Source organism: Suricata suricatta, chromosome 6 (assembly GCF_006229205.1).
Source record: "Suricata suricatta isolate VVHF042 chromosome 6, meerkat_22Aug2017_6uvM2_HiC, whole genome shotgun sequence".
NCBI classification, from domain to species: domain Eukaryota; kingdom Metazoa; phylum Chordata; class Mammalia; order Carnivora; family Herpestidae; genus Suricata; species Suricata suricatta.
The window spans coordinates 10,310,021-10,321,957 of record NC_043705.1 but is presented as its reverse complement, the minus strand read 5'-3'; the positions used below and the strand labels follow the sequence as shown (position 1 = coordinate 10,321,957).

General features: G+C 44.9%; 1 protein-coding gene across 5 annotated transcripts in view; it reads right to left on the bottom strand.

Annotated features, from left to right (window-relative positions):
- The window catches only part of PGGT1B (protein geranylgeranyltransferase type I subunit beta), a 59,911-nt gene that overhangs the window by 10,246 nt on the left and 37,728 nt on the right, over window positions 1-11,937 (bottom strand). For all 5 annotated transcript variants that reach the window (XR_003909658.1, XM_029941583.1, XM_029941586.1 and 2 more), the window contains exons 6-7: window positions 11,438-11,483; window positions 2,840-3,024 (exon numbers count right to left, since the gene is read on the bottom strand). Coding sequence is in view for 4 of the 5 variants with exons in the window: in XM_029941583.1 (XP_029797443.1) it covers window positions 2,840-3,024; window positions 11,438-11,483 (231 nt within the window). In the remaining variant the exon portion in view is untranslated. The remainder of the gene's footprint in view (window positions 1-2,839; window positions 3,025-11,437; window positions 11,484-11,937) is intronic.

Here is an 11,937-nt window from a genome sequence, read left to right as displayed (position 1 = left end):
AATAAACTGATCAAGGATGTAAGAGACTTGCATGCTAAAAACTACAAAATACCGCTGAAAGAAATTAAAGATCTAAATAAATGGATGCTCACTGAAGGAGGCCTGTTAAAAGTCAGCACTACCCAAAATGATCTTTGGATTCAATGCAGTATTTATCAAAATGTCAATCGCCTTTTTCGTAAGAAATGGAAAAGCCAGTTCTCAAATTTATTATGGGATTGCAAAGGGCCCCGAATAGCCCAAACAATGCTGAGAAAGAATAAATTTGAAGGACTCCTACTTCCTGGCTCTGAATTTTACTACAGAGCTGCAATAATTAAAACAGGAGAATACTGGAATAGGGACACAGAGACCAATGGAACAAAAACCCATAAGAAAAAAACAAAAACAAAGTGAAACAACAAAGAAACAACAACGTGCATATGTTCAGTTGATTTTCAATAAGGGTACCAAGGCCATTTAATGGATATCCACCTGCAAAATAATGAAGCTGAGCTCTCCCTTTATACCATATACGAATATTAACTCAAAATGAATCAAAGACCTAAACTCAGGGGCTAAAATTATAAAACTCTTGGAAGAAAATATTGGGGAAAATCTTTGTAACATTGGCTTTGGGAGTGACTTCATGGATGGGACAACCAAAACCAGAGGCAACACAAGAAAAAAACAGATAAACTGGACTTCATCAAAATTAGAAACTTTTGTACATCAAAGGACATCATCAACAGAGTGAAAGGCAACCATGGAATGGGAAAAAGGAGTTGCATATCATAGAACTTGATAAGGGATTAATATCCAGAACACTTGAAGAACTCCTACAACCCATCACAAAAAACCCAACAACATGGTTAAAAAAAACGGGCGAAGGCCTTGAATAGAAATTTTGCCAAAGAAGATACATAAATGGCCAATCAAGAGAGGCTCAATACCACTAATCATTCAGGAAATGCATGTCAAAACCAAACTGAGACGCGACTTCACATCCACTCGTGTGGCTATTATAAAAAGCAAAATCAAGCAAAAATCAAGCGTTAACTGACGATATAGAGAAACTGGAACCCTCATACACCGCTAGTAGGCTGCGCACCCTCACTGTGGGAAATGGCATGGCAGTGCCTCAAAAAGTTAAACACAGAACTACCGTTAAGATCCGGCAATTCCACTCCTAAGTAAATATCCAAAAGAAATGAAAGAATAAACTCAGTTATTTGTACAGCAATGTTCAGAGCTGCCTTATATACAAGAGCTAAAATGTCCATCAACAGATGAATGGATAAACAAAACGTGGTGTAAACATAACAGTATTGTATTATTTAGCCATAAAAAGGAATGAAATTCTGATACGCTACGACATGGGTGGATCCTGACAGCATTAAGCTAAGTGAAATAAGCCAGACATAGAAGGATGCATAGTGGATGATTCCACTTATACAATGTACCAAAAATAGGCAAATTCACAGACACAGAAGGTAGAACAGAGGTTACCAGGGGCTAGCGGGAAGGGAGCATGGTAACGAGTACGGAGTTTATACTGAGGACACTGGAAGTTCGGGGTATAGACAGTGGTGAGGGTTCCATAACACTGTGAACGTACACCTAACACCACCAAATTGTATACTTACAAATAGACACACTGAAAAATATTACATTATGAATATTTTGCCACCATAAAAAATATGCTGATGGGGAATCTTATGGTGGATGAATCAGGTTTGATAACTTGGGAGCCCTTTGAGCCAAAGGAGATAACCCGGAATTTTGTGCCTCTTGATGTGATGCAACAGGAAATATACATAATCACTGACTAGATATTTAATGATATCATGGAATTATGGTTGATCTTCCAGATGTGATAATGACACTATAGTTCTGCTTCTTAGAAAGTTATTTCTGGTTAGGAATTACACTGAAAATTCCCAGATAATCTGAAAAATGGTACCTGGGATCTGCCCTACAGCAGCGCAGTGATGGAGAGGGGAGGGGCCGGCCTGCGGATGAGACTGGTCGGCTTTGGACGAAGCTGTGAGCCCAGCTGAGGACGGCCAGGACTTCGTGACATGGCTCTACTTTTGAATACGTATGAAATGCTCCCTAATTAAAATCAAAGCAGTGCACTCGGGGAATGGCAATAGAAGTGAGGAGAGAGAGGGAGGGCCTTAGTTTTAAATCACTGTTTTCAGAATTTATTTCAGAATTTAAGGGAAAAACAGGGTATTATATAAAAGAAGAACAGGTTTGTGTTAGATTTCAGAGTATGAGAATTAAGTGATACATTTTAAAACTGAAAAGACAACTTTAAGATAGAGAAAACTTGTGGGCACTTAGTGGCTAACAACCTTACAAAATTAGGTATAACAAAAGTAAGAAAGAGATGGAGAAAAATGCACAAACATGTCAATCAGTTGGGGTTAGGCAAATAAACTGGTAAAAAACTAAAAACCACAAATTGTTTTTAAAGAAATGACCCATGGTTTATCTTTTTAGATGACTAACTTCCCATAGTCTTTACTGCGAGCATGTTCAGACAGATCCCTACTCTAGAGAGACTACTGGTCACTTGTAACGAGTTTTTATGACCTTACACCTTGTACTTTAGGCATTTACCTACATTCTAGGCCACTTCACAGTTTTATAAGAATGGGAATTTTCAAGTAGCACAACAGATAACTGAATTCTACGGAAAAACCATACACAGATTAGCTTTGCCTGAGCAACAAAAAAACCCGAGTAGCCTAAATGTAGCAGTATTAAATGAACACTATAAAGACCACACCTTCTAGAGCACAGTCTATTCCACACAGACTACAGGTTTCTCAATTTTATTTTTTTCTCTTACCTTTAGAGTTGCTCCTACCCAAAAAGAGTAACAGGTGTCTACGGGCTTATTAGGTCTTCCATGATAACCGTTTTGTTGCCTCATTATACACCACCTCTTTATCCGGTTCAATTCTTTTTCTGAAAAAACTTCTTCTAGTTTACCCATCAGACACAGGGATGCGATGCCACAAAAAGTTGATCCTCCTGTTAATCAAAATCACACAATACTTCAAACTTCAAATTAGATGCCCAGGAAAATAGTATAAAATGGCTGGAGGAAAATAAAATAGTGGCTATAGAATTCAGGAAGACCATAAGATACAAGTAAACTTAGAAGACAATTAATTATACCTTTAAAATAACCACAAAGCACTGAAGTCTTCAATATTAATTTGAAGAAACAGAAGAGAATTTAAAATAGTAATATAGCTGTAAGAAATATTCTACTTATGAAAAACAAAAGACTTGGGAGGCTGAGGAATGTGTTCCAAATTACATGGTCCAATGGAAGAGCTCAAACTCAAACTTAGGACGACTCCTCCAGGTCTCTGTCACCCAAGTCTGATTTAATTCCTCTGAAGGTGGCCCAGTGCTCATGAACTGAGTGACACTTGCCTGAGAGTACAGACTAACTGTGACATGTAGCACTGACAAGCTAGAAGCGGACATGCAGAAAGACCTGCTCAGCTTAAATAAATTAAGGAAGGAAAGTCTGAGCGAGGGATGAGGGAGCGAGGGATGAGGGAGCGAGGGTGCTGGGGGCGGGGCGAGGGGAGGAGCCTATCGGGAAAGAGGTGCACAGTGAGTTCCATTCACTGCAGTAGACTGAACAATGCACCCCAAAGACAGACATGCCCAGGCCCTAATGCCCAGACCACGTCACTGTTACCTCCCATGGCAAAAAGGACTTTGCAAATGTGATCACAGATCTTGCTATGAAGGGATTGTCCTGGACCATCTAAGGGGCCCTAAATGCAACCACAGTGTCCTTTCGAAGCAGGGCAGGAGATGAAACTACAGAAAGAGGAAGCGCGGGGACTATGGAAGCAGAGACTGGAGTGACTTGGCAACACAGCTGGGGACGCCGGCGGCCGTCAGAAGCTGGCAGAGGAAGGGACAGATTCTCCCTCGGCACCTCCGAGGAACCAGCCCGGTCAGCATCTGGATTTTAGCCCGTAAAGTGCAGGTCAGACTGGTCTTCAGAGCTGCACAAGAACACACCCGTGTGGTTTTATACCCCGGCGTCTGCAGCAACACGTTACAGCAGCAACAGGAAACCAATACACTTTCCCTTCCTTAGGAACTGAAAAGTCAGTATTTTTCCAGAAAGGAAAAGAAACAACTTTCCACTGGCACAATCTGCTGTCAAGTCCAAACAATATGAAAATACTTATATTTCCAATTTATCACGACTTCAGCTTGTGATGCTTCATCCTTCAACTTTCCTTTTGCTGTTCTAATGCTTGGATGCATTCTCCGGCAAAGGAAAAGTGGGCGTTCCCTCTAGAAAACTCACGGCAGCCATCACATTAAGGTCACTGTCAGGGCGCCTGGGCAGCTCAGTTGTTAAGCATCTGACTTGAGCTCAGGTCATGATCTCACGGTTCGTGAGACTGAGCCCTGCTTTGGGTGAACTCGAGCCCGCCTGCGTGAAGCCTGACTCTCTCTAATCTCCCTCTCTCTCTTGGCCTCTCGCTCACCTATGCCCTCCGCCTCAAAAATAAAATAAAATAAAAAGGTCACTGTCAGTAATACTATTTAATCTTCAGAATTTTCCCTAGTGACGTGGGAGATCTACGTCAGTCATGAATGAATTAAAAAAATAAAACAAATTTATAATAACCTTTTAGGATAATCCCTATTAAGCAACTATTAATCTTCAATTTCAATTTCTCTTTCATGACAATCTGGCTTGACTTCAGGTATTATTACATCATTAAATATACTCATTACCAAAAAGTAGGAGGGCCTGGCTGACTCAGGAGCATGTGACTCTTCATCTTAGGGTCCTGAGTTCAAGCCTCACTCTGGGTGTAGAGATTACTTAAATAAGTAAAACTTAAAAAAGAAGAACAAAATGAAAAAAAAAAAAACCTACCAAAAAGTAAAAAGAGGCACTTAACTTACTCTCTAAATTACTTGTTAGGATTCTTTAAAAGCAAACTGGCACAATTCAAAGTAAAAATACTCTTTACTTTGCCCAAATCACCAGCTTTGCACAATGATAACTTCTGAAGGAAGTTTGAGTTCTGAGTAGCCAAAAACACTGACTGCAAAGTCTATGCTTTAAGCTAAAATTCATTTTACCAACATTTACCCCTGAGAGGTTCTTGTTTCACACAAAATTCTAGAAGTATTTCTAAAAACCTAGTACTATGTTAGAAGAGTGTTAGAGGCAGATACAAACCCAGCAAGACAAGCCAGACAGCATCTCAGTAAGCCAATTAAGAAATACCATAAAAAAGTAGGCTCAGGAAATCCCACTTTATTTATTTATTTGGGGGTGGGGGGAGGAGAGAACCCCACATAGGCTCTGTGCTGTCGGTGCAGACCCTGACTTAGGCCTCGAACCCACGAAGTGTGAGATCATGACCTGAGCCAAAACCAAGAGTCAGACACTTAACCGAATGAGCTACCCCACTGCCCCAGGAACTGTTTTTTCTCTCAGGATTCATAATATAAAACTAATAGGTCAGATAAGCTAATTTGATTCCATGAATCTTCCAAAATATTTCTAGTCCTTAATCCAGAAAAAAATAGTCAATTCTTTGACCTAACTTACTTCTATATTTATTTATATATTCATATGTTTATTTACAGAATTATTACTACTTTTTTAGCTTCCCAAGGGGCTAAAGAAGGTTATGTCAATATTCCTACAAGCTTCAAGAAATTTCAAGAATATAACACCGTTACGTTAAAGTACAATACAAAACTGCTTCTCATAATAACAATCTGACTTCATCAAGAAAAGGTTAAGTTGTGTAGGCGATTACAGCAAGAGGTATTAAGGTGCATGCAAAGAGACAGATCGAAGTGCTGGGTCTGTCCCCTAAAGCTCGATGCTTCAGGCATGTGGACAGTTAACCTGCGCAGAATACCGCAGCCGGAGGGCATCACTCACAGATGGAAGGGACCCTGGGGTCGGGTTAACAATCCACCCCCCCCCTCCCCTGGGGGGCGGCGGGGGGGGGGGGGGGAGTGCCGGGTGACGGCAGTGTTCCGGACTCTAGTCGCAGGTGCTAGGACAGTATAACACGTGTAAGTTAACTAACTGCTCGTGTAAAGTTCTAGAACACCATTTTAAGCATTCTTAGTATTTATTTGCATGTTGCAAATTATCTGAAAGAAGCCATGTACTCTGAAATACGTAATTTAAGAGGGTTAACAATCATACAACTAGAGATAAAATTAAAAAAGGTACATCAACAATAGTATCTATATCATTTTATACTTAAACACCTGGAAAAAGTAAAGTGAGGGAAACTCAAGGGAGCTGAATGCTTAGATGAAATTAGGCCAAAAAGTTGAATATTTCTCTTCTGGATTAAGGAGTAGAGATATTTTGGAAGACTCAGGGAATTACTTTAACTTACGTAACCTGTTACTTTTACATTATGAATCCTGAGAGAAAAAACGGCTTTAATCCTAGCAAAGCAGGAAAACCCAAATCTTCCAGACACAGAACACTTTACCCTACGACCGTACTAACGTGTAAGCCACTCACTAGGGTAAGAAGGAATCCCGCATCTGCTGGCCTCAGCCTAGAAGGATCCGTGTGCCCGTCTCGTCTACAGGACAAACGGGCTCTGAGCGGCAGTGGGAGAAGAGCAGATGAACCGCAGCACAAGTACGCAGCCCAGGCTTGGCCTCCCCACCTTCAGGACGCAGAGAGGGACAGAGCACAACCAATTCAAATACTTCCTGGACAACCACAACGTAGGAGGGCGAGTGGAGTCAGACACGAACATGACATCCAGCACAGAAGACAAGGCAAACAAGCAAATGATGGGAGCCACATGTTACAAGGAACACAGAAAAGGGAGGAACTGCTCAGGGCTGCGGGGGTAAGAGACCACGAAGAGTCTTATACAGACACTGGTACAAGGCATAGGAAGACGGGCACAACTCTGACGGTCAGGAAAAGGGAAAGGAGGAGAAGCAGATGGAGGGGAAACACTTCAGGCAAAGGAAGAAGAATTATTAGCCAAGTCAGGAGGTGAAAGGGCACGTGAGGACATTTGGAGAATACGTGTTTTCCACAGCTGGAATGCACGGAAGGGGTCACTCACGTGTGGTCCACAAAGCTAGGCTGGAAGTGGGCAGGGAGAAGTAAAATGAGGGCATAAAGTCACTGCTGAGAGGCACCTGGGTGGCTCAGTCGATTGAGCATCTGACTCTCGGACTCCTGATTCCGCTCAGGTCATGGTCTCAAGGGGCTGGGATCAAGCCCGGTATTGGGCTCTGAGCTGACAGTGGGGAGCCTGCTTGGGATTCTCTCTCCCTCGCTCCCTCTCTCTGCCCCACCCGTTTGTGCTCTATCAAAATAAATACAAAAGCATTTAAAAAAAAAAAAAGAAGGAAAAGAAGAAAGGCACTGGTGAGCAAGCACAGGGTTTCGTGTGGGCTCTGACACGTACCAGATATGTGGCACTGGGTTAAGTCACAACTCAGTAAAATGACAATGGCTACTGTGGTGGTCTGGTACCGTGTCAACTTGGCTAAGCCAGGATTCTGTTTCCGAGAACCCCCTTCCCCGTCTGGTCTGGAGCCTGAGAAGTCTGGGTGAGATGTGTGAGGACGAAGAGAAGCAGCAGCCACTACGCGGGCTGGGGGTTCAGGGAGGTGAGAGACAGGGCAGAGGTGCTGGGAGGTTTCAGCTCACCCCCTCCCCCCGCCCCCAGCTGGGAATGCGAGTCCGAGGCCCGCAGCCAGATGCCGGAGCGGCAGCCCCCACCGAGTCCACTGCCACAGCCCTGCTCGCGCAGCACCCTGCGCCTGGCCTTCCAGATTCTCCAGGCCTCACGGTCCACCTGGGCCAGGGCTGCAGGAGGGCTTATCAGTGACTTTCCCCCGACGAACCCACTTCCCCCTCCAGGCCTAACTTCTCCGTCCTCTTCCACAACTGTGTGTAACCTTATTCTTATGACAAATCCTATTCTCTGCTACTCATGGCGGTTTTGCTTCTCTGACCGCTTCTGAGAAATGCAGAGATCCCACTCTCAGAGGGCCGGTGTGAGGATTAAAGGAGATTAAAGGGTCGGCGGCACAGAGCAGCTGCTCAATAATAACTTCCTGTCCTTCCACTCTGGAGATCAAGGATTATAAACTATGGGAGAAAACTGGCATAGATGCAAATAAAAAACAGAACAATAAAATAGAATAGAACAAGAGATCAAAGGCCCCAAAGTCTGGGTTTCTGGCTTCTATGGATAGAAAAACCAGTAGATCTGGTAGCAGTTGTTCTGCATTCCTGAATAGCAAATACACGCTTGGGCGGAAAGAAGAAAACGATGGTTTTACAAATGTGCAGCTTGAGATGAAGTGCCCTGAAGGGAGATGTGCCCAGCAAGCAGGTGGAAAGGGCGCTCTGGCTCTGGGAGCCATCGCACAGGGAGGATGAGTAAAGAACCATCCAGTAGTTCATCCAGGCGCTCGCCATGCTTCCATGTGTGGGGGACACAGCAGTGACTAAAACAAAGATCTCTGTTCGCAGGTGGGGACAGACAGACAATAAACAAATTGATAAAATATAATTTGGAGAAAAACAGACTAGGGGATAGGGAGCAGAGCATGTGTATGTGATGTGGGTGATCTGCAACCTCAAAAACGATCATTAAAAACAGATCATCTGAGCCAAGACCTGCGGGACATGAAACAAAGCCAATGTAAGCCCGGGTGAGGCTGGAGTGTTCTGTACAAAGCACAGCACGTACAAGATCTTGGAGACTCAGAAAGATGAGCGACCTGAAGGAAGAAGAAAGGAGTGTGGAGGTGAGGGCACGAGAGGGAGACACCGACACGGAGAAGGAGCAGACGGCTTACGAGGGAGCAGGCGCCTGCAGCGGGACGCTTCCAGAAAGGAGGGGAGAGCCTGACGGCATCCAGTGCTTCAAGAAACAAGGTGAGGAGTGAGAAGGCGACCACGGTTTGAAATGTCAATCACTGGAGATGAGAAACTTCCAACGTTGCTGAAGGCCTCTATAGAAGGTTGAAGAAGGATCCACTCGTGTAGAAAGGCGAATAGTGTATCTGGATTACTAGTCTAGAAGGATTACAAAAGAAAGAAGGGAGAGGATAAAGACGTGATGGGCGGCCAAAGTGCAGGCTGACTTCTGAGGAAGAGGTTTCGCTTGGCGGCGCGGAGAGAAGGACGAGAAAGCAGGAAAGGCAGGCCAGGGCGATGGCCACCATCCAACCTCACAGCACCCCAAGAACCTGGTATGGTAATGCCTGACCTGTGTCGGCATGCTGCCTTGGCTCACTGAGCAGGCTTGCTGCATAGACACAGTGGTAGACTCACTGCAGTAGACTGTGTGGGCTCACTGTGTAAGACGCACTGTTTAGACTCACTGTGTAGATGCACTGTGTAGACTCACTGTGGTAGACTGCATAGGCTCAATGTGTAAGATGCACTGTGTTAGATTCACTGTGTAGACGCACCATGTAGGCTCACTGTGTAAGACACACTGTGGTAGGCTCACTGTGTCGATGCACGGTATGGATGCACTGTGTGGGTAAGCTGTGTAGACACACTGTGGGAGACTCAATGTGTAGACACACTGCTGTAGGCTCCCTGTGGCACCCTACGAGGGGCTCCTGGCCAGAGGCCACCTTGCAGCTCTGCTCGGCTGCCCCAGCGGTGGAGGGAGCAGCATCCCGGCGTACCGGAGCCCCTCACGGGACACAATGCACTGTGGCACCCTAAGTAGGATGCCTTCCTCTAGGGCTGTGGGTGGCAAACCCACACATTTAGAGAAAAGAAAGATGTAAGCGTTCTGGCTGGAACCACAGTCCATGTACTGATGATCTCGATGGGTGTAATCCTACTCAAGTCGCACAGACTCAAAATCACTCGTAGGGTGACTCAGCAGGATTTCTTCCTGACAGGATCTGTCAGAGACTATCAGGTCCGAGCGGCCGGCAGTTTCCTGTCCCAGCGAAGGCAGTCCCAACTTCCCGGGAACAGCAGGGTCTGTGCCACAGCCTCCCCTACTGGTAAAGTGTCCCCTCGGCCGGAGCACCCGTTAACACCCCTACAATAGTGAGCACAAGACCCTCTCTTCCGGGAAGTTCCCACACCAGACTTCCCTTTATACAAGTCCGAGTACACATCCCTCCCCACCCAGTGGCGGGGACGACTATGGCAGCTTGCCGCAGCCCTGGTCTCACACCGACTCAGGCACACACGGGATCAAGGTGTCCTAACTGCAGGACGGCCTCCGAGACACCGACAGAGTCCCTTGCACACCCCGTATCGACCCACACTTTACAAATTCCTGCATCGAGGCGCGTGATGGCAAGGAGACACCCGAGGACCGGGTCCCAGGGGAAATACAAAGATCTGGGCTCAGGGAATGTATATAAAGAGCGTCTTTTGATGTGTGTTCTATAGTTTACAAACCACTTTCCCCCTTATCCCTCATAATCCTAACAACCATCTTAAAGTTAAAGGAAGATCCAGTGATTTCTGGTCGGTCCTTGAGGAAAACCTGAGAGACCACAGAGCCAGGCCCCACCGAGGGTGTCAGGGCTGACACCCGTCCCCGCTCTGCCCTGAGGCCTGAGAGAGGAAGCCAACCGGCGAGCAGACAGGGCGCTGTCATAAAGAGGAGCGCCAAGGAGTTCACTCCGCCTCCTTGATCGAGGCGCTCTCTCTTTTTAAAAAAAAAAAAGGTACATGGCTGGGGCGCCTGGCTGCTCATCAGTGGAGCGTGCGACTACTGATCTCAGGGTTCTGAGTTCGAGCCCCACACTGGGGGCAGAGATGACCTAAACATAAAACCTTTAACGAGCATGGCAGCTTACTACTTCCTAATGGGAACATTCAATATGAAAGACGTTAGGCCACTGACACGCTGACAAATGAAGCACATCATCTCCCTGTCCCCGTTCTGCCTAAAGTGGGGGAAATGGTGAAAGGAGAAATTGTATTGATGCACATACTCTGCGCAGCAAAACATTTTCTGACTGTGACTAAGGATTACGATATTAAGAAAGGTAAATAAAAAAATGTTCCTTTCTTCACAAATTCATGGATTCATGCTTAATAATTTGGCATCTAGCTTTTTTAGTGTTATGCCAAACAAGAAAACTTGGTGTTTTCTAGCACTGTCTTGAGAAATCACCCCAGGATATTTTCATGCAGCTAACGCCCAAATAGGTAATTAGAAAACATTACTAGAAAATTATGAATATCCCATTTGAATATTCTCTGATTACTGCCCTAGAAGAGGCTCAAACTGGCACAAGGAGTCAAGAGAGAGGAGTAGGAAGGGGACAGGCAGGCTGCGCCACGGGCTGACACAAACTTCTGGGGGCCTCCACGTCAGAGACACGACGGTGTTACTTAAAGGACAAGAGAAACTACACGCTCATTTACGTTAAGATGTCTTACCATGAGATTCAAGTCCAGCTCCCTGTGCCAGCCCATTGTCATAGGACTGAAAGAGAAAAACATCATTCAGTTTAATAGGGAAATAAATGATAACGAGCACGTAAGTCCTCATTATGCTAATTTTTGGCTTCTTGATCCACTTTCATTTCTCTCTCATATCTTCTAAAACACTCACTCTTTCCCACAAAGGAATAGTTCTAACATTGTCAAGTAGGTGGTCTTGTCTTATCCGCCACGTCAAATCACTAAACGCACACAGCTGGCACATTCTGAGACAGATCGTTCACACGGCATCTACAGATTTGACTTCTACCCAATAAAAACCCCCAACCCTTATTCTTTTCCTACTTGCCGGAACATACAAGTTTAAGGAAAATGGAGATTCTGTACTCATAAAATATTATAAACATGAAACAAGTCTATTTTGAAGCTTTTGAGTAGCCGAGGATCAGAGTGCCAGCCTACATCTGATCTCCCCACATATCCTGCAAAATCAAAAC